Source organism: Danio rerio, chromosome 16, assembly GCF_052040795.2.
Source record: "Danio rerio strain M-AB ecotype USA chromosome 16, GRCz13ab, whole genome shotgun sequence".
NCBI classification, from domain to species: domain Eukaryota; kingdom Metazoa; phylum Chordata; class Actinopteri; order Cypriniformes; family Danionidae; genus Danio; species Danio rerio.
The window spans coordinates 7,716,237-7,740,099 of NC_141036.1; the positions used below are offsets into that span (position 1 = coordinate 7,716,237).

General features: G+C 36.2%; 3 protein-coding genes across 5 annotated transcripts in view; 1 reads left to right on the forward strand and 2 right to left on the reverse strand.

Moving 5' to 3' along the window:
* foxo6a (forkhead box O6 a) overlaps positions 1 to 23,863 on the reverse strand; it is a 134,908-nt gene that overhangs the window by 63,627 nt on the left and 47,418 nt on the right. The gene's annotated exons all lie outside the window — the stretch shown is intronic.
* On the reverse strand, positions 19 to 2,584 carry med18 (mediator of RNA polymerase II transcription, subunit 18 homolog (yeast)). The gene is made up of 2 exons (NM_200335.1): positions 2,254 to 2,584; positions 19 to 719 (listed from the first exon to the last, which is right to left on the reverse strand). The coding sequence occupies exons 1-2, from the start codon at positions 2,324 to 2,326 to the stop codon at positions 166 to 168; spliced, it is 627 nt and encodes a 208-aa protein (NP_956629.1). The 5' UTR covers positions 2,327 to 2,584; the 3' UTR covers positions 19 to 165.
* Positions 3,765 to 23,863, forward strand: part of atg5 (ATG5 autophagy related 5 homolog (S. cerevisiae)) — a 32,343-nt gene continuing 12,244 nt past the window's right edge. The window contains 7 exon segments of one of the 3 annotated variants that reach the window (NM_205618.2): positions 3,765 to 3,851; positions 4,860 to 5,017; positions 7,126 to 7,253; positions 8,867 to 8,945; positions 9,025 to 9,187; positions 15,045 to 15,139; positions 21,310 to 21,421. In NM_205618.2, the coding sequence (NP_991181.2) occupies positions 4,904 to 5,017; positions 7,126 to 7,253; positions 8,867 to 8,945; positions 9,025 to 9,187; positions 15,045 to 15,139; positions 21,310 to 21,421 (691 nt within the window). In that variant the 5' untranslated portion in view covers positions 3,765 to 3,851; positions 4,860 to 4,903. 3 annotated transcript variants of the gene reach the window in all.

Consider the following 23,863-nt stretch of genomic DNA (forward strand, 5'->3'; position numbering starts at 1 on the left):
AGCCGAAAAGAAAATGAATGAATGAATGAATATTTTTATTTAAAGATTTTAATTAGCATTTCATCAATTACAAAAAAAGAAAACAATCATCAAAAATATTCCAAATAAATGCAGTCTTAACACCTATTCACCGAAGCAAAAATCTCAGTCTGTAGGTCATGTTCTCTACATGAGTCTTTTGGGATCAATCTTCTCCAGGTGAACGAGAGGTTTGAGCTGTTCTGCGAAGCTCCTCATGTCCTCAGACACAGTGTCCTGTCCCGCAGGAGCCAGAACGCTCAGCTCAACAAGATACGACAGAGAGAGCGGCTCCGTGTTATCCGTGTTTCCAGGAACCAGCACACGCGACAGTTTGCTCACCACCACCTTCATCACACCCTTCCGGAACACCTGACCCTTGGCCACGAACTCATGGTCCATGCGGAAGCCCATCTCATTGAGGAAGTCGGGCAAGCTGTGCGAGGCTGCCACGTCCACGCAGTTCCGCACCAGGGCATGACGGCTTTTGTCGCCCACCTCGGGCTGACCCAGATAGCGCAGGTGCCAGGGGACGGAGGGGTCGAGGAGCGAGCGGCGGGCACGCAGGATGAACGGGTTGCCCTGCTGACCTTTCAGGAGATACACCAACTCGTGATCAGCAAAGCTCTCAGGCTCCATGTTATCACACAGGCCCCGGAGGCGATGCAAGAGACTCTCCAGAGATTGGTCCAGTACACTGCCTGTGCCAAACAAACCAACAGAACACAGCCAAGTCAAGATGGATAGATAGATAGGGGGTGGGATGGATGGATGGATGCATAGATTAGGGGCATAAATAGATAGATAGATAGATAGATAGATAGATAGATAGATAGATAGATAGATAGATAGATAGATAGATAGATAGATGGATGGATGGATGGATGGATGGATGGATGGATGGATGGATGGATGGATGGATGGATGGATGGATGGACAGATGGGGGATGGATGGATGGATGGATGGATGGATGGATGGATGGATGGATGGATGGATGGATGGATGGATGGATGGATGGAGGGAGGGACGGATGGAGGGACGGACGGACGGACGGACAGACAGACAGACAGACAGATAGACAGATGGACGGACAGACGGACAGACAGACAGACAGATAGGGGAATGGATGGATGGATAGATAGATAGATAGATAGATAGATAGATAGATAGATAGATAGATAGATAGATAGATAGATAGACAGACAGAAAGACAGACAGAAAGACAGACGGACGGACGGACGGACAGATAGATAGATAAATGGATAGATAGGGGAATGGATAGATGGATAGATAGATAGATAGATAGATAGATAGATAGATAGATAGATAGATAGATAGATAATTTAAGCCTGTTCCTATACATCAATAAAAATAAAATTGTAATTGTGACTAATTTGTCTCAAGTAATGTCACAATTTCTCGCAATGTGGTGTCAATTTCTTAGTTAATGCTTAATAAGTCACTAAAAAAAAGATGTAATTGTTTTAATAAATTTAGTTATTAAATAATACATTTCAGTTGTATTTTTTTACTTACATTAACTTATTAACTGTAATAAATGTTGATATCCCTCACTGTGGCTTTTTGTTTTAATGTATGAACTAAGATTTACTAATGAGACCATATTTTGAAAGTGTTATTGATTATACTTTATGAATTAGCTGTATAATTTTGTTAAAAATGTATTTACTCCGAACACACACAAATCTGGTAACGGTTTTAGTATGGATGGTAATATATGACCAAATAAGCAAACAATAAGACTCAGCAAAAAGAACTCTCGTGTAGCACAGTGCATGCTATAATTGTATATTTTAAATTATAACAATTGTAAATTATAATACTACAAACACTACAATGAGTACATTGTATACATACTATTATTATGCTAAACTATTCGTTTTATATAACGTTAGCACATTCATAAAGTAATACTGTAGTACATGTTTTTATTATACAGAATCCCAAATTAAAGGTGTTAAGGAATTAAAGAAGATTAGGGTGCGTTAATTAAAAATAGTTTAAAAAGCTAGAAAATGTGTGTGTATTGTTTATAATTACATATTCACTTTTACATATTCAACGCTTTATTCAAATGACTTTGCTAATTAAAAAATCAAGATTGCTCATAATTGGTATTTAAAAACTAAGTTAAAACTATTTAATGTAGTGTAACTAGTGATAAATAGGAATGAATGAATGATAAAAGGAGTTGTGCTGATGGTGTTGTTTACCTTGCAGAAGATACTCCATCATGTTTATAGTTCCACCCGTGACGGGCATCACAGTAACCGGCGGAGCCTCCATCACTCTATTATTATTACTATTACTAGTATTATAATTCTGAACTTAAGTCTCTTAATACATTTACAGTCAACGATCAGTTGAAAGGTTGACTTAAACTAGGACTTTAACTGCTGTAGAAAACATCCACAACAATAGACATGCTAAGACGTGTAAGAAGATATTATCGCAGGCAGACGATGAATTAAAAATAGCATATATTGTACTTGTATCAAAAAGCAATAAACAAAACTAATGATTTGCGTAAAATACTACGAAAAAATAATGTGTCTCGATGAAACTGCGTCCATGTGAGTAAAGCGCATGCGCAGTATGGATAGCGAGTACTGCGCATGCGCATTGTGCAACGCTTGCTCTATTCTTTAAGGCGTGCATTTAGTGACACCTACTGGACTGAAGTGAACTCTTTATCATATAAAATGGGTATTAAAATTGAGTATTATTAGCCTATTATTAATAGCAGGAGAACATCAATTATGGTTGCGAAAAGCCGATTGCCCTGTTGATCAAATTCAAGTCAAGGTGTTTGCTTGCAGAAAAACTACTGGCTCTAAGAGGTGGGTGTGATTTTGCCAATGCAATCATGGAGTGACATCTATCCTGGAACATGTCCTACATGAAGAAATAATTAGGCTATTCCTAAAATACAATATATATTTTTTTTATGGAGTAATGGAAATCACTATTTTAAAATGGAAAATTATGTGTAAACAAAAATGCAAAGGTGGGTTATCGGTGTTAATTTTTTAAAACTTTAAACAATACATTCAAAATTAATTGGTTAATTAAATACAAGAAAGAAAAAGACAGTAAATGGTATACTTTTCCATATGGCGCAGTAGGTAATGCTGTCGCCTCACAGCAAGAAGGTCGCTGGTTCGAGCCTCGTCTGGGTCAGTTGGCGTTTTTGTTTGGATTTTGCATGTTGAATGTCCCTCCCTGTAGGGACTAAGCCAAAAAGAAAATGAACGAATGAATGAATGAATGAAGTTATATTTTGTGTCAAAATTTAGTCAATGAGGGAAGTTACTTTAAGTATATTATACGTTTCAGTGCACTGGCAGGACTTTTTTTATTAATATTGTCATTATTATCATCATCATCATCATCATTTATTATTATTATATTGTTATTTTATTATTTATTTTTTCTAGCATTTTCTTAGTTATGTGCATTTCTCATAAATACCTAGTTTTATAAGCTCACGTTAAGCATATTTTCCAAAAATTATATTGTTTTAATAATTGTTATTATTTCATATCATATTATTTCCAAATAGCTTAAACATGCATATTTACCATTTACATGCAGTACGTACGTATGAACCAATGGTATGAACCATGAACGCAAAGCAGTCGAGTAACTTTTATTGTGGAAAACATTAAATGCACTGTGACGTTTATTTTGAAAATAAATCGACATGTGGAGACCTTTATTTTGAAGTTTCGTGCCATCTTAGGGCTGCATGACATCGCTGGCTGTTGAAGATGAGCTCAACTGTAATGCTTCCTGTCGACATCTAATGAATGTAATTTACTATTATGTGTCTTTTACTTACGTTTGGATGCAGTAGTGTTTGTAATCGAGACAGTTATGGTGTTGTTACCAGCTCCAAAGGTGTGTCTCCGAGTGCTGTGTTTTTCTGTCAGTCCTTATTTATTTACACACATTATCAGTCTGACACCTTCAGATAGGCGAATAAATGCCTCAAACACATTATATAAGTTGGTCTTTTAAAGATGTGTCGTTTTAAAGTTGTTCGTTCCTGTGCTGTTTGTCATAAACAGTGTTAAATGCTAACAGTAAGTTAGCCCAAGTTAGCAGAGCCAACGTTAGTGTTTTTATATTTAAATTTCCTCTTTTAAGTGTAAATGCTGCAGCCATTTTGAAAATGTTTGTTCTGTGACATTTAAAGCTTACATACAGCTTATAAAATGTATTTTGTTTGTGGCTAATTTATTTTTATAATTATTATAATTTTATTATTATTATTATTATTATTATTTGTATCACAATAGATTGCTCTTCAGAAAGTTTATAAATTATAGAATATTATTAACACAACGGTTTTTTTTTTTTGGTAAAATCGTGTATTTGACTTTAGTGTAATTTGTTTAAGGCAAAACAAAAACAAGGTACTGTCAGGAAAACATTGATTGCTTAAGTTGACATGCTGTGTTTATTGTTAATTTAAAATAAAGGTTAAGATAATAAGTTAAACAAAATTTTGATAAATGTCTCAAAATGTTTGTCAGCCAGAAATCAAATTTTCTGAAATATTTTTGTGTTCAATCATTTACATTTTACATTTAGTCATTTAGCAGACGCTTTTATTCAAAGCGACTTACAAATGAGGACAAGGAAGCAATTTACACAAGTATAAGAGCAACAATGAATAATCAGCAATAGAAAGGTATCAAAGATATTAAAATTAGTTAGTTATTAAAGGATGTATAACAAAAAGTCAACTTTTCATTGTACTATTTAAAATTGTGACATATTGAATGTTTTACACAATGGTCTCTGTTTTGAACAGATTGGTAGCTGAAGACATTCATTATATGTGTCACTTGGAGAACGATGATAATGGCAGATGACAAGGATGTGCTTCGAGATGTTTGGTTTGGAAGGATACCCGCCTGTTTCACACTGTCTCCAGACGAAACCACAGAGAGAGAGGCAGAACCCTACTATGTAAGTTAAAGGAATGCTTGACTTTTGTTTTGTGGAATAGGCCCATTTTACAACTCCGCCATGAGTTAAACAGTTAAGATTTTATAATGGGCTTTATGCCCAGCTAGTGTTTTTTAGCCAATGATGAACTTCCAGTAAAAACTTTTTCATTTTGGTAAGGTTCTTACAGCGTTGATGTTGTAATGTAATTCAAATATAATCAGTTGAATAGACATAAGTGTTCATTTGGTTGTTAAATTGTAAAAAAGAGAAGGAAAACGGAAAATATGTATATATATATGTATATATGTATATGTATGTGTATATATATATATATATATATATATATATATATATATATATATATATATATATATATATATATGTATATATATATGTATGTATATGTATGTGTGTATATATATATATATATATATATATATATATATATATATATATATATATATATATATATATATTATTAACAGTTAATTAGTTGGTATCACTATATTAGTTGCAACTATAATTACCTTAAATTACCAGTACTTTATGGTTTAAAAACACTATTTAACAATAATAAAATTACTATAGTATTTAATGTGGGAAATCTTTAATAAAAATGTATTAGAAAATTAAGCAAATAAATACTATTCAGTCGCTGTAGTAAACTATTAATATAGTGTTATGCATTTATTACATGTAAAATGATTTGTATTACATCTAAAGATGTATTATAGTCTATACATATTTACATATTACATTTCCTTCAATATAATGAATCCATTATGTAAATTAAACTTGACTAATTTAGATCGTTTATATATCTCTGAAAAATGTTTCAGCAATGCCAGCAAACGAGTATCTGCTATATTGACTCTGTCAGATAAATAATGACTAAACACCTTTGATGACTGATAGAAAACCGTTCAGTCTGTTATATTTAATGGTGATTGGAAACAGTGTTCCCCATTTGCCCGTCACGATCGCCAAGTAGTATAGTATAGTATAGTATATGAAGTAGTAATGACTGTTGTCTATTTTGTACGCAATTTATTAACAATATATATGAAAATATATTGATGACGATTGAATTTTCGTATGTAAAGCTTGACTCTTCTGTAGTTATATTATTTAATAAGAAATAAAAAGTTGACCTTTTCCAGGTCAATATGGCTAGTAATTATACTCTTATTCTAGCATAATAATCAGGAAACTTAGCTGCTGTACCATGGCTCCAGCAGGTGCATGTATAATACATTGTGCTGTTTTTTCTCGTCTACTTGTAGCAAATGTGACAGGATGCCTACAAAATGGGTAAATATGCTGCTGTTTAGTGATTTACTATAGCTAAGTAACTGTTTAATATAAACCACAAACCGGGACTCCTGTTGTGTGATTGAAGCGTCCTCGTTTATAGTTGTGTACACTTATAACAGCGGTTATGAATTACATAACTCAAAGATTATGGTTCAAAAAGCTACAAAAAATACAAAGTTATCCACTAACTGCTTTTTGAGGTGCAGTTTGATCACAGCGAGTTGAAACAGAGATTTGTTCCCAGTTTCTTTGCAAATCCTATCCTGCAAACATGATTATATGCGTTTAAACTGAGACATAGTAGTGGCTGTCAATCAATATCGGTGGGTGGGAAAAATTATACTGCTATGTCACGTTGCAGTGGGTCTCAAAATTGCTAGAATTTGGATTCTATTTTAAAATCAGGATATTAAGAAAAAGACACTTGTTGTGTTTATATTACTCCAATATGACTGTGGACACACTATACCTACACACAGTTTTGTCCAAACGGCATCCGAAAGTTAATTTTGTATGATAGATGCCCTTTAAACAGGAAAATTACCAAAACTCTTTTGTGAATTTTTAATATTGAGATGCTAATGGTCTAATCTGATTCAATGAACTATGCTAAGCTAAGCTAACTGTGCTCTCAAAAGATTAAAAACTGATAAAACACAACAGTTAACTCTATGGGAGTAGTAAAATCAGCCTATTTCTAAAAAAGTTAATTGTGTTCCTGTAATATGACACTTTGTTAGTGTTGTAAAATGGGTATTTCCAAGTCACCTGACCTGTGCTGTTTTTTTTTTTTCTTTCTGTCAATCTGTCAGCTGCTCCTCCCACGGGTCAGTTACCTGACACTAGTCACTGATAAAGTCAAGAAACATTTTCTCAAAGTCATGAAGGCAGAGGATGTGGAGGAAATGTGGTTTGAACACGAGGGAACGCCTCTTAAATGGTAGGTTGAGTTGAAAAAATGTTGCAAAACACCTGGTTTTATCCGGAGTAGCTTTGACACTTTCGATTTCACATTCATGCAGGTTGCAAATGCTTTTATTCAGAGCCTGTTACTGTGCTTCTAATAAATAATTCAATACATGACATGCATACATATTACTAAATATTGAGGCTTTATGTGATTATAAAAATATCGATATCGCTCAGTGCACATTTTGGTTTTTGAACAACTGTCATTAAAGTTTATGATCCAACTCAGTTTTTGACAACTTTAAGGAGTATATTTGCAAAAAAAGATACATTTTTAGTCAATTCCGTATCTTATTTATGTTTATTAAAGAGTACAATTCATGAAAGATGGAATTAATATTATTATTATTATTATTTTTTTTTTTACAATTTTCAGAATTTCTTTTTTTTTTTTTTTTGAAAAGTACAAATGCAAAAATCTAAATTAAAGATCTCAATAGTTAATTGTGTAAAATGTGAAAAAACATATAAAAAATTTCACTTTTAATCGTGAGAGAAGTATTTTTTTTATTAACAGAAAATGCTATCTGATTTTCTTCTGGCCTGATAGCTTTGAGGGGCACAAAATAATAAAATATTCTTGATATAGCACTATTGTTTAATGTTTTTCTATGTACTATAATAATAAAACTGCTACAACTTGTAAAAACAATATAATTAATGCATTAATTATCTTATTTTACACACTAGTAGTAGAGTATATTCTAGAAATGCGCAATTCGGAATAAACTGATAATTACAGTTTTTCTGTTTAAAATAGAAACCCCAATTCTCCTACGCTTCGCAATAGGCAACTTAAAAATCAGTCATTTTCTAGAGTTTCTGACATATTTATTAGCTCCAAATGCTAATAAAGTTGTAATACACAAGTATAAAATATTATATTTTATTTTTTTAATTCTCACGTTGAATGATTCTACTAACTCAAAGACGTTTCATTACTGGATGAATCAGCAGTTTTAAAGAATCTCTTAGAAAAATAATTCAGTGACAAATGCATTTTTTATGGTTGCTGATTACCAACTATTGGCATAACTATTGGCTACAACCTTCTTTGAAGCATTAAGTTGCATCAAGTTGCTTTCAAATGGAGATTAACCACAATCATAGAGATCATCCTGATGGGATAAGATTAGGCCAGCAAATCCAGAAAATATTTTTGTTGTAACTTTTGACCCACTCGGGTGTTACTTTCGACCCTGCTGACTGGGTCAAAAGTAACAATGTGCAACTTTTGTTATATTAGAGTTGTTCTGCATTGATACAAAATAACACTTGATTTTGACAGACCACACTTGTGAGTTAGTTACTATATCAAATATGTGTTTCTGCTAAAAATATCTTTTAAAATTAGGTTTTTATGAAAAATAGTACTATTGTTCCCACTCTCCTCTACCATCAAATGAAGTACAACAGTTCTAGCTTTGTTATCAGAGTGTTTGGTTTAATTCGGTTGTTTACCTCAAGGTGGCAGGATAATACAAGTCTTTTTAGATCAGATCTCTGCTTGCTTGGTTAATGAGAGCCATTTGATTCCTACCATAGTAACTAGCGCACTATAAATGTGTTATTTTTGGTTTTAAGGCACTATCCCATTGGTGTGTTGTTCGACCTCCATGCTTCAAACTCCGCTCTGCCCTGGAATGTCACAGTGCACTTCAAGGTGTGTAGATTGCCTCGTTTACTGTATGTGTCATGCTTAAATTGAATAAGCCCCAGTTGTAATTTACTGTGTTTTGTAGAACTTCCCAGAACAAGACTTGCTTCACTGCTCAACAAACTCTGTGATAGAAGCACATTTCATGTCTTGCATTAAAGAGGCCGATGCACTCAAACATAAAGGCCAGGTCATCAACGATATGCAGAAGAAAGACCATAAACAACTGTGGATGGGTCTGCAGAATGGTAAGGACAAATATTTGACATATTTTTGCCGACACTAGTGAGTCAATCAATCAATCAGTTCAGTTCAATCCATCTTTTATTTCTATAGCATTTTTTTTTTGTCAAAGTAGCCTAACATAGAAGTTCTAATAAATTGAAACTGTCAGTCTAGTTTTCAGAGTTGAAGTTTGGTTTAATTCAGTTCAGTGTGGTTTAAATTTCACCACTGAAAGGCCAAAGACTGAAGAGCAAATCCATCGGTACACAGCTCCACAAGTCCCAAACCAAGCAAGCCAATTGACGAAAGTGAAGGAACAGTAAAAACAAATCCTACAACACAACTAGGAAGCAAACAATGCAAAAACAATACAAGAAATGTCAATAAAATACAGGCAAACATTAAAACAGAAGTGTGTCAATTTTAGTTAATGTATTTAATAAAACGAACAAATTGTGAGCAATACATTTGTTATAGTATTTATAAATCATTTGTAGTGTTAGTTAATGAAAATAACTTAATTGTTGGTTTAACTAGCAGTGCATTAATTAACATTATCAAGCACAAATTATCGCAATGTATGGATAATAATTAAATATTTTTAACAATCCATTTAGGAATATTAGGATTTTTTTGTTATTTAACCACTTTATTTTAATTAACAACATTACTGAGCCAAATAGTTTTAATATTCTAAAACAAAAATGTTTAAACTAAATAGCTCATCTCTTTATAATAAAATAAACATAAGTGTGAAAGAGAAACTTGATAAATAAAATTTATGGTGTGAACAATACTGATACACTAAACCTCAAACTGAGCTTTTAAGTAAAGGAACCAACCATCATTATTCAAATACATTACAAACTGTGAAGTTGGATGACTATATTATCCTCTATGCAAAAAAATCTTTCAGATGAGGTGCTAGTGACTGAGATGCACAAGAAAAGAAACCAAAGAGCCACTTTGGCGACATCCTTACAGTGCATTCGGAAAGCATTCATAGCCCTTCACGGTTTCCACATTTTTTCATGTGACAGCCTTATTTCAAAATGGATTAAAGTCATTTATTTCATCAAAATTCTTCTCTCAATACCCCATAATGTTGTTGTGAAGTCAGTCCATTGATATTTTGGTGGTGTGCTTTGGGTCATTGTCTTGCTGGAAGATGAACCATCGCCCCAGTCTGAGGTCAAGAGCACTCTGAAGCAGGTTTTCATTCAGGATGTCTCTGTACATTGCTGCATTCATCTTTCCCTCTATCCTGACTAGTTTTCCAGTTCCTGTTGCTGAAAAACATCCCCACAGCATGATGCTGCCACCACCATGCTTCGCTGTAGAGATGGTAAGGAGTGGTGCCTGGTTTTCTCCATATGTAACGCCTGGCATTCACTCCAAAGAGTTCAGTTTTAGTTTCATCAGACCAGAAAATTTAGTTTTTTATGGTCTAAGAGTCCTTCAGATGCCTTTTGGCAAATTCCAATATGGCCATTCTACCATACAGGCCTGATTGGTGGATTGCAGCTCAGATGGTTGTCCTTCTGTAAGGTTCTCCTTTCTCCACAGAAGAATGTTGGAGCTCAGACAGATTGACCATTGGGTTATTGATCACCTTCCTGACTAAGGCTCTTCTCCCCCGATTACTCAGCTTAGATGGCCGGCCAGCTCTACGAAGAGTCCTGGTGGTTTCAAACATCTTCCACTAACAGATGATGGAGGCCACTGTGCTCATTGGAATTTTCAGAGCAGCAGAAATGTTTCTGTAACCTTCCCCAGCCTTGTGCCTTGAGACAATCCTGTCTCTAAAGTCTACAGACAATTCCTTTGTCTTCATGCTTGGTTTGTGCTTTGACATGCACTGTCAAACCTGGGACCTTATATAGACAGGTGTATGCCTTTTCAAATCATGTCCAATCAACTGAATTTACCACAGCTGAACTCCAATGAAGATGCTGAAACATCTCAAATATGATCAGTGGAAACAGAATGAACCTGAGCTCAATTTAGAGCTTCACGGCAAAGGCTATGAATACTTCTGTACATGAGATTTTACAGATTTTTTTATTTTAAATAAATTTTCAATAATTAAAAAAATAATACTAATTCACATTGTCATTATGGGGTATTGTGTGTAGAATTTTAAGGAAATAAATGAATTTAATCCATTTTGGAATAATGCTGTAACATAAAGAAATGTGGTAAAAGTGAAGAGCTATGAATACTTTCCTGTTGCACTGTACATGCTTTTTTATTTACACTGCAGTGTTTGGTACGCTGTGTTTGTCTAAGGTAATTAATCTGCCATTATTTCTGAAATGTGTACATTCCATACAAAGTGTAAAGAAGATTGGTTAGTTCTACCTGCATGAATTGCGGTGCACTTGTACGGAACCCCGGAAGGGACGTAGTGGAGGAGAAAAAAAATTGGCTGGGTGAAAAAAAAAAAAGAAAAAAGAAAAAAAATGGGTGGGAGGAAAATATATATTTCTAAGTTTTTGCGTTCTCTCGCAAAGATGTTTTGCGTTATCTCACAAAGATGTTTTGCGTTCCCTCGCAAAGTTTTGCGTTCCCTCGCAAAGATGTTTTGCGTTCTCTCGCAAAACTGTTCCTCCACAAACACTTCCTCCCACACGTAAACCCTCCCGTTTTTGCTGAAATTCTCCCATATTTTACCATTCTACCCCACTTTCTTTAAATTACTGTGCGCTGATCGTCGCCTTTCACTTTGCAACCTCTGAACCAGTAAATGCATGTATAAGCGCTGACGGACAGACGCGCTTCGTACAATAAACTGATCCCAGATCAGCGTCTGTGTGCGCCATTTAAAGGGACACTTCTGTTTTCAAACAAGTGAGCAGCAAATGAATCTCATGTTTTGCTTAGTTTGATAACAGAGGTGTCTCTGTAAGAATGCACAGATCTATAATGAAAGCAGTCCATTACTTTAGAAACTGTTTGTGCTCATTTAAGAGAAAATAAGTTGTTTAAAATAAAACATGCAGGACGGAGATGTTTCATATTATTAGTGTATTTGTCTGTTTAAACATACACCCGCTCCTCTGTAAATGGCGTGTACAGACGCTGATCTGGGATCAGTTTATTGTATGGAGCGCGTCTGTCCATCAGCGCTTATACATGCATTCACTGGTTCAGAGGTAGCATATGAAAGTCGACGATCGACACACAGTAATGTAAAGAAAGTGGGGTAGAATGGTAAAATACGGGAGAATTTCGGCAAAAACAGGAGGGTTTACGTGAGTGCAGTGAACAGGAAGTGTTTGTGGAGAAATTGTTAATAATTGAGTCAATATAAATGTTTGTGGTCCTCAGTCTTTAATCATAATATGGCCAGATTTTTTTGACATGTACTCATTTACACAATCAGAAAATGTTTGTAATGTTTAAAAATTAGTGTGTGTGAGAAGTAGTGTGTGCGTTTCAGACTGCACTTAAGCACTGGTTTCAGTAGTTAATTTAAAGGTGAAAATGTGAAGCTCTGCCGATAAACCGAGAGCGGGGTGAGTTTCAGAAGCAGAGATGATGTTTTGACAACACGCCATCCCAGCTGCCCTCTCTTCTAATGAGTGTGTGTAGGCAGAGAAAGTAACAATTTCTAAGCGGATGTTAATTTTCACCTGCGCGTGTGAGAATGCAGCCAGCGTGCTGAACACTACGCATCTGCACAGGACTCTCATGCCTGTTCTTCTCGTTTATGTTGAGAAGTTGTAATGACCACATGCGTACCACAGATGAATGTGGTTGTCAGTGCAACTTTTCTTGCTTAACCCAGTTCTGTTCACACACAGTCAGGTTATTTAAAATTCACGCTGATCAATCTAATTTATTTCCAAAATTGAGAAAAAAAAGTAGCTACTAACAGTTGTTCCCTTTTAGTGTAAATAGAACCAAATAAACAACAACATATTTGTTCATAACATATTATAGATGTATTTAAAATTGCCCTGCAAGAAATCATAGTAAGGTACTTTTGAAGACAAAAGTTTTAGCCTTCCTGTGAAATGATTATTTTCAAATATTTCCCAAATGATGTTTAATAAAGCAAGGATTTTTTTCCCAGTATTTCCTATTATATTTTTTTCTTCTGGAGAAACTAATTTATTTTTGTTTGTTTAGAATAAAAAAATTAATTTGTAGCCACTATTCTATGTGGCTACAAATGTGGCTGTTCTATATCTATGAGGAAAACGTTCTCTGACTCGCTTCTCCAAAACACCTCAAAGTGGCTCAATAATATTTAAATCTGGGGACTGTGCAGTCCATGGGAGATGTTTAACTTCACTTTCATGTTAAAAAAAAATATATAAAATTATTATAACAACATTATAATAAATATTATTATTATAACAAATATTAAATATATAAATATATATCAATACATATATAAAAAAAGACTACACATTTAACAGAAGGGCTAATCATTTTGTCTTTATTTGTGTTTTTCAGATCTGAAAAAAAACAGCAAATAAGCACAAGCTAAAATTAAACTTTAACCCATAGGGCCCTATCATACTCCCAGTGCAAAATGTGTTTGGCGTGATTTGTTGCTATTTTCAGACCATAGCAACCCTAATTTTCATTTTTTGCACCAAATATATAAATATCAAATCCCTTTGTGCCACTTTAAGGTGTGCTGGTCTATAATGGAGGTGTGTTAAGGCGCATTGTTGTCTCATTGCTATATTGAAGAACTGAAACAGACTGTGCTATTGACCAGCTAAAAGCAGCTACACACAGGATGTACAGCAATAAACAAATATCTTTACATATGAAAACAATAAAAGGATTAAAAATGTTACAAAATTATTATTTTCTAAATAAATATTAAGACCACTACCTCAGGGGGCTCTTTTAGTTTATTCATGACAATCTGCTTCATATAATGTTTTTATTATTATCAGTATGATTTATTATATGCATATTTATTTTTGTTTTATTAAAAACTAGTTTAGATTTGTCCAGCTGTCGGGTTTTGGAGACGTATGCGTCACTATGTGGACATAAACAAATCTATGCGCTTAACAAACTAAATTAAATATGTAGGCTTATTGATGTCTTCAGTGGAGTGCGTACAACGCAGTTTCCTTTTCTATGAAAGTAAAGGAGTAATGAGTGAAAGTAAGGTAAAGAGAAAGTAAAGAGGTCGAATGGACGAGACTCGTTTTTTATCCTCACGCTGCAGATGGTCTGTTTGACTGTTTTCTCGCTAGTGAAGCATTCAGTTTTTCCTCTTACAAAATCCGCCATATAAATAACAAATGCACCATGGCGGGACGCAACTGACTCTTAAAGGGAATGGGGGAGATAAGACTCTGATTGGTTTATTGCACGTTATGCTCAAAACACAGCCATGACTCATTAAGTGAATAAGCACACACTCTGTTAGACCATGGTGCAGAGCGTATTTTTTCGTCCTTCAAATAGCAAAAGTGGATTCGAACATGACCTTAATGCTTTTGCGCCATGAGCTTTAGACTTTGCGCCTAGATCATTGATATAGAGCCCATAGTCTTTTTATATAAAACCCCATATCTGCTACTCTATTGACTCCATAAACTGGATACTGATCTTAAAGACAACTAGAAAGTGTCTCTCCTAATAAACCACAAGAGAGTAAACTTTGAAGCATCCTGACAAACAACAACAAAACACAACATCTCTTTTGATTGCAGTCTGTTTAAAAAGACTGAACATAATGAGTCCTTGCTGGCAGTAATATTGCTTGGTTCAAAAATGCAAAATACAAGAAAATGACAACTTGTACTGTCCCACGGAAGAAAGTTGTGTTGTGCTGTGTAAAAGATGTGCAACATGAAACATAAATTACTGTCATTAATTAAACCCACTTTTCTTTTTTTTCAGATAAATTTGACCAGTTCTGGGCCATGAATCGCAAACTCATGGAGTATCCCACCGAAGAGGGAGGCTTTCGGTATATCCCCTTTAGAATATATCAGGTATTTGCTCATTATTTTCACTATTCACTTCATTGTCTTGTACAGCTCTCTGTAAATTAAGTAATACGTCACTTTTAGCTCCACGCACGTGTTTAAAGGTCCCATGAAGTGCTTTGAAATTGGTCCACACTCTGGTTCGTTTGACATCATAGTACGGTACGTTTAGCTAGTGTGAACTGTCTTCTGAACTTGGGTACGCACCTGTGAATCGTACCAGAGTCTGAAAGAGGTGGTCTGGGGCACGGTTCATGCAAATTTTGGAGCGGTTCACTTCTGAGGTGAATGCAATCATACCAAATAACAGAAGTGAACCACCTACTGTGTTTCATAACGTTCGTTCGTGTGTGTGTGTGTGTGTGTCGTTTCGTACCTTGGTGACACGCGCAGGACTGAGCCAGGGCAAACACAGATACACAGTGATGTCTGCTTGTCTCCTCCAAAAACTTCTGCAGACACTGTGTGATGCTCTGAATGTTTGTAACATTTTTGCGGCAGATGGACGCGAGTCGCTTTCTGTATGTCCAAAACCAAAAGCTACAGTTAAAGCAGAATGACCGCGATGTGCGGACGTCTTTCCATTTCGGCACTTGCTCTCGTGACCGTCACCTAGCCATGGCCATAAACAAAACAGCAGCTCGATGACGCAAGCGTACCGTAGTTCAGAAGGAAAAAAGACAGTGTGAACACAAACCAACCGATGAGGTGGCAAGGAGGGACAATCAAACTTATGTTCGGTCCAGGCAAATGAACCAAGTGTGAAAGCACCCTAAATGCTTCCACTTTTTCAATGCTGAGATAACGTGAAGTAGTCAAATTGTGTTTAAAATCATTAAAATAAACCGCAATAGGATTTTGTTGGTCATTCAATCGTGTGTTACTTCTATGTTCAGGAATACGCATCTTAAGACAGTGCTTTGATTTACTAATATACGTCAAACCACAAAGACATTTGATCATATAAGTTACATTTTTAGTGTTGCAAGATATATTGCTCATAATTTTAAAAGGTTTCCCATGGTGACTAAAGGTCTGACATTTAGTTGTGAAATTGCATTTTGTACATTGTCCACATCTAAAGTTCCCCCAGAGACTAAAAGATGATTACTTAAACGTTCCAAATTTTGGTCAGCTCTCACTAACATTTGCCGTAGATTAGGGGCAACAACAACTCATAACAGGATGTGAACTTAAAAGTCCCACAGTCCCTATAAATATTTCATTTGGTCGAGCACTTGCTTAAAATGTTTTTTAAGATGTGCACACACTGACTGCAGTAATTCTTACACAAGACTCAGTTCAGGATTGATCAAGTTGTCCGTTTTATTATGATTTTAGTGGAAAAAAACAAACAAAATTGGAAAGGAAGTACAGAATTGTGTATTGTGGAATCAATGCATGCCATTGTTATGTTGCAGGTCAATGATTCCTGCTTTGAAAGTTTTTTGGCCTGAATCTTGCTGTAGATCAGTGGTCACCAAACTTGTTCCTGGAGGGCCGGTGGCCTGCAGATTTTAGCTCCAACCTTAATCAAACACACCTGAACAAGCTAATAGAGGTCTTACTAGGTATACTTGAAACACCCAGACAGGTGTGTAAAGGCAAGTTGGAGCTAAACCCTGCAGGGACACCGGCCCTCCAGGATCGAGATTGGTGACCCCTGCTGTAGATCATAGCCAATGTACACTCAACCGCCACTTTATTAGGTACATCTTACTAGCACCAGTTTGGACCTGCTTTTGCCTTAAGAACTGCCTTAATCCTTTGTGGCAGAGATTCAACAAGGTACTGGAAACATTCCTCAGAGATTTTGGTTTATATTGACATGATAGCATCACACAATTGCTGCAGATTTGTCGGCTACACATCCATGATGCGAATCTCCCGTTCCTCCACATGTCAAAAGTGCTCTATTGGATTGAGAGCTGGTGACTTTAAAGGCCGTTTGAGTACAGTGAACTCAATGTTATGTTCAAGAAACCAGTCTGAGATGATTGGTGCTTTATGACATTGCACGTTATCCTGCTGGAAGTAGTCATCAGAACATAGGTACAATGGGGTCATAAAGGGATGGGCATGGTCAGAATCAATACTCAGGTAAGTTGTGTCATTGACATGATGCTCAGTTGGTACTAATGGGCCCAAATTGTGCTAAGAAAATAATCCTCCACAACATTACACCACCACCACCAGCCTGAACCTCTGACACAAGGCAGAATGAATCCATGCTTTCATGTTGTTGACGCCAAATTCTGACCCTACCATCTGAATGTTGCAGTAGAAATTGAGTTTCATCAGACCAGGCAACGTTTTTCCAATCTTCTATTGTCCAATTTTGGTGAGCCTGTGTGAATAGTAGCGTCAGTTTTATGTTCTTAGTGGACAGGAGTTGCACCCAGTGTGGTCTTCTGCTGCTGTAGCCCATCTGCCTCAAGGTTCAGTGTGTTGTGCATGTAGAGATGCTCTTCTGAATACCTTGGTTGTATAAGAAGTGGTTAGTTGAGTTAATGTTGCCTTTCTATCAGCTGAAACTAGTCTGGCCATTCTTCTCTGGCATAAACAAGGCATTTGCGCCCACAGAACTGCTGCTCACTGGATATTTTCCCTTTTTCAGACCATTCTCTGTAAACCTTAAGAGATGGTTGTGCGTGAAAATCAGCAGTTTCTGAAATGCTCAGACCAGCCTGTCTGGCACCAACAACCATGTCACATTCAAAGTCACTTAAATCACGTTTCTTCCCCATTCTGATGCTTGGTTTGAACTGCAGCAGATCGTCTTGATCTGTCTACATGCCTAAATGCATTGAGTTGCTGTCATGTGCAATTGTGTACCTAATAAAGTGGCCAGTAATTCCAAACAAAACACATTTCACACTGCGGGACTTTGAGTCACCTACTGATGAGGTCAACGATGAATTGCTACTTCTGTCAGATTGCATCTTTGAAAACGCATGCTATGCGGTTGGCACTAAAATAAATAAACAAGAACAGTTTTGCCTCTGATTTTGCTACTAGCATTGAAGCGACAGTTTTATTTTTTTAATATTCAAATGATTTAACAGGTTTTTTTGACTATTCAAATTGGCAGTTTGATTATTTGAATGATGTGGCTTTTTGATATTTTATTAGCTCTACACTCTTTTGACTTGCATTGTTGACTAAATGCATGCATCTATGCATATATATTGATTCAAAGTTACCAAGTCACTCAATGTGTTTTATACTACTCATTGCTTTAATTATATGTATATTTTAAAGAGTAGAGTCAGCCTCGGATCAAGGCCTGAGACCTGAGAGCATCTCTTTTCTCTGGCCTCTTGCTTTTGGAGAAAGGCTAATGATGTCTGTTGTGTGGTTCATGTGCTGGTTTGCCAGCTAGGGTGTCAGGGGAGTTGAAAAGAAAGTGTCCGGCACCCAGAGTATCACACTTCTCATCAGTATCAGAAGCCTTTTGGATAATGCTGAGGTCAATAATTAATGCTGGCGTTTAAAAATGCAACGAAGTAGCTGTCACTTCTCACACTCTCTCTTCTCCGACTCTAGAGATGATCTCGGTGGAAGTGCGCAGTGAGTCAGTTTTTCTGGTAACCCGATCGAGAGCATAGCATTCTGAGACACCTTCTCTTCCTGAGACCCGAGGGTGTCGGTGTCAGCTGGTCTACCTGAGCCGTTGTGTCACCAGTTTCCTTTTCACCGCACCTTGATTGGCTCCTATTGTTCGCCAGGCCGCTGTTTGTCACCGCAGGTCCAGATCTTTCAGGATGATACCCTCCATCACTGACCACATGCAAGTTGTGTGTGAAAACTGGATCCTGTCCAGCATTCGACACCTTGCCTGCTCGCTCAAGGCCAAAGGAAAGACTATGCCTTGACTACCGGCTGTTAATCCACTCAATATCTCATTCAGCAGTTGACGTTATTCCTGACCAGTGTGTGGCGTTAAAACAGCTGCTAACTGACATGATATTAACAAATGAATTGGGTGTTGCAAGTTCTTTATAATGCGAGTAAAAATTGGGTATAAACATTAAAGGGCGACTGTCATGCAAAATCAGCTTTTGAAAGCTGTTTGGACAGAACTGTGCGTAGATATAGTGTGTCCACAGTAGGCATGGTATGATGGTATGATAACCTTGAATAAAGGTATCACGATATTGTGATTACTTCTCCAAAATAAGTTCTTTTAACATGTCTGGGTAAAAAAACAGCAACTTTTTTCCACCATTGAACATAATATATTTTATTTTAAGAAACATTTATAATATTTTGGACCAGTAGTATTGTTCCTTTTCTGCTGGAGATATGGTTTAACTAAAATAGTTGTGAAAAGCATTTTTTAAAGCATAAAAACAAACTTACATACTGTATAACTTATGCTGAGTTCAGACTGCATGATTTTCAAAGTATTCTTGTCAAAGATGTTTTCACACTGCTTGACTATCTGGGCTTGCGTTTCGTCGCTGCTTGTTTACACTGCAAGATGGATCGGCAACAGGGACTTTTACATTACATGACTTTACAATAGAAAGAATCGCCGACAAGTTCGTTCAAACTACGTCTCACAGCCAAAAACACGTCGTATATCTTTTGTTATTAACTACATAATGAGAAAGAAGCCTTTAATGGGGTAGAAAATGTACATATTTGCTCACCTGGGTTTAAAGGGAACTAGCCATTTCTCCTCAACTTAAGTTTATAATAAAGTTATTTCTTTCTGTGTGAAACGTCAAACAGACACGGGCGCTCCTGAGTCCTGTCAATACTCCACTAGTTTTTTCTCCATTTCGTGGGTCCAAATAAACCGAAAATGAGCCCAAGTGAAAGCTGCTCTCTCATTGGCTGTAGGCGATCGCTGATGTTATTTTCAGTCAAAACTCAATTCACACGGCATGATTTGAATCGCCGACAGCTCCAGATATTCAGCATGCCAAATATCTCGCAGGCATCGGCGACTCATCGGCGATTCTATCAGATCGCGTTTTAGATAGTTCATACTGTGTGATTTTCGCTCACGCGCACGAGCACCGATTTGCCTGTGATTTCAGGCATTTGTCGGCAGTTTCTCAAAACCTGTCGGCGAGCCAAAATCGGGGCTAAAATCTCGTAGTCTGAGCTAGGCATAAGGAATGGTATAACAGAAAGCATTGGCTGATTTAAAACCTTGAATTTTCCAAACCGCGGTAAACCTTGAAACCGATTATCATCACATGCCTTGTCTACAGTCATATTGGAGTGACCTAAATGCAGAGTCTGTTTTTTTTAAATTCTTACTGTAAAATAGGATCAAAATCTCTGCAATTTTTAGACCCACTACAACATGATGATATTGATTGACAGACACGTATGACAATATTTCAGTATTAATGCGTATAAACGTGTATATGACAGGATTTGCAAAGAAACTGGGAACTTAAGATCTGTTCCAACTCTCTGTGATCAAACTGCACCATAAGAGGCAGTAAGGGATACACTTTGTATTTGTTTTATACCAATTTGAACTATACTTTTGAGCTCCGTAATTCATAACTGCACTGAGGCAAAAACAGCTTATTCCCTCTGACCCAAAATTTAAATTTTCAAAAGGGTATAATGAGTAATGGTATGTTTGACATATTTTAACACTGTAGTCAGGCAGTTGGTCCGCAATCTGCTCAATGAGGGGATCTCAGCCCACTTCAAAATGAACTCTTGTGGTGAGAAAGCAATATTACCAAGATAAGAGCAGGCTGTATCACACTGTATGATGCTGCTGTTACATTTATGACAAGCTATTACATACACTGTGTGAAAAGAAGCTGTTTTTCTAATGTCTCTCAGGATTAATCATTGTAGAGACCTTCATATGAGAAAGTTTGGTCCGTTTAGAAATGTTGCCTTCAGTTGGAGAACTGAAACAAAAAGAAAATTGCAACAATAAAGCATTTTTAGGTCCTCTTTCAAAACAAAGCAAATGGCTATTCAGCTAATGTACAACTAGCCTTCAAAAACACTCTTAAAGAAATAGTTCACCCCAAAAAATAAAAATGACTCTATAATTTACTCACCCAGTATCTTCTATTTAATTTTGTTAAATAAAACTGTTGATTTAGATTTTTTTAGTGGATACATTTTTAGAACTGCGCGCAATGTATTTTTATGATCTAGCTTATGTCTTGTTTTTGTCCTTTTTTTAGACTATGAGTGACAGACCATTCATCCAGACGCTCTTCCGACCAGTGTCTTCTGAAGGCCAAGCGCTTACACTGGGAGACCTGCTGAAGGAGCTGTTTCCTGCTGCCATTGAGGGTAAGTCGTGACCCACAGAGACAGAAATAATTCCCACACACACATACCATTTGAACAAAACGTGTCTGGTGTTTAGAATTATCTTGAACATTAGAGGAAAACAAATCTTTCACATCTAGAGATCAACAGTAGAGATGAGAAAAGCGAAAAGAAAGAAAGACAAATCAGGGTTGCCTGAATGAAATCCACAGCCAAAACAGGAGCAGTCTCGGTTTCTCCTGAGAGGAAGTAGATAAGCAGACAATAGCAGTGACACACAGAGCACCTGCATGACGGAGCACATCTGTGCTGCTTCCAGCTCAATTCAAAATCTGCTTGCTTTGTCTGAACAGACCTGCTGCTTTGCTTGAAGAGAAAGTGGCACTTTGTGCTTCACTATTTGTTATCGTTCTGCCTCTTCCAAATATGGGGGGTTTGCTTTGATAACAGAGCAGAAGGAAACACACTTCTTCTTACTCAGCCTAGGAAATGCCTCATCAGTTCCAAAAAGCTCTCAAACCATTATTTGCTTATCATGATCAGGGCTCGAAATTGCGACCATTTTGGTCGCATATGCGCCCGAAAATTAATCGATGCGACCTCATAATATATTTGGGAGCATTAGTGCGACCTGTTTTGATTTTTTCTAAAAATGTGCTGAATCGCTCTTCCCTGCCGCTATATTGGTTCATATTAGCTGTCAATCACTCAAGGTATTCCGCTGTCAGGTGACAGTGAAGGAGCTTTTATGACCACGGGAAATGCAAACGGCTGAAGAGTGAAAACTTAAAGCACACAGGTTTGCAAACCCCACCTAAAGTTGAGGCGCAGATGAGAGCGATCATGACACGTGGTGAATATTGATCCCCCAGCTGAGATCAATCGAGTACGTGCTTTTCCGAGAAGGAAGGTGCCCGAATCTCGATGCGTTGCATTCACTGCGTGTTCGGCGCAAATGTCCGCTAAAAGTCAAATCTAATACTGTACATATCATCGCCAAAGAAGCTCGCCTTTACTAAGTTTACACTGAAACTGCGGTTCATAACAAACAGCGGTATTGCCCCAGTGCTCAACCTGCTCATAAATTGGGTCGGCTGACTCGCCTGCTTTTCCACAAACACAGAAAAATGAAGATCAGCTCAGACTGAACATTTAAATTGACACAAACTGAAACCAAAACTTTTCAAGATTGATAGAAGTGAGACTTTACTTACTTTTGTCTATTCTTTCTTGAGGTGTATATTATTTTTTCTATTTATTTACTGATGACTGGTTTGCAGCTTTCAGCCTTGAATTGAATTATTTATTATAATGTTTTGTTTGTTTTGTAGCAGAAATATTATTTATTAAACTGACATGCATATATATATATATGCTGTTTAGCAGTACAAAATAAACATTTCTTACTGCAGTGCTTCATTTTTGTTTGATGCAAACTATACATTTATTTTTCATAAAGTAACAGACTTTTTATAGCAGATAACTTACATTCAAGGCAGCATGATGATGAGAAATGTAATTCATTGTTACTATTATTGTCATTTTCATCATCATCATTAATATTCTATAATTATTAGACATACACATTTTGGAATTATTGCACACAAATATTAATTTCATCTCAGCATTAGTTAGATAGTTCTTTCTGGTTTTTGTTAGTCCTAATTGATGTTGTTTTAAAATACAATAAATCTTAAAATACAATTTGCATTGGTGCTCATTCATTTTTGGTGGGTGCTCCTAAATTTTTTCTGGTGCTCCTAAATTTTTGAAGTTGGGAGCACCGGTGCTACCAAGTAAAAAAGTTAATTTCGAGCCCTGATGATGTTCGCTAGATTAAGTTTTTTTAACTTAATCCTCATTTATGATTCACTCTTTACCATAAAACCAGTCTGAGGGCTCATTCTGACACACTGAACATGTCTCTGCTTTTAAAAACACGAGATGCTGCACTTCTCTGACCAAGCTTTACATCTTTAAATCTTCTAAACGCAATTTTTTTGTTGTTGTTTTGTACCACACTAGCTTACAGATATCCTTAAAGCATACTGATACTAACATCTAACACTAAAAAACATTTTAATTTTACTGGACCTTTAATAACACAGCAGAGGGAAACAAACTTCTTTTATTTGCTTATCACAGTGTTGGCTAGATTCATGTTTTTAGGGAAATGCTCATTTATAATTCACTCTTTACGACAAAACCAGTCTTAGGGCTCTTTCCGACACATCGAGCACTGAATAGTCTGCCAATAGGGTAAGCAAAATAATCTTATCACAAATCGAAAAACAAGAATATTTTGCTTACCTAATTGGCAGATTATTTTGCTTGTTTTGAGAAAAAAACTCACTTCATTTTGGCATATTATTTCTTAAAACAAGAGAATATGTTTTGCTTGTCTAGAAAATGCTTCTTGATTTAAGAATTTGAAGATATTTGGACTAGAAACAAGACAAAAAA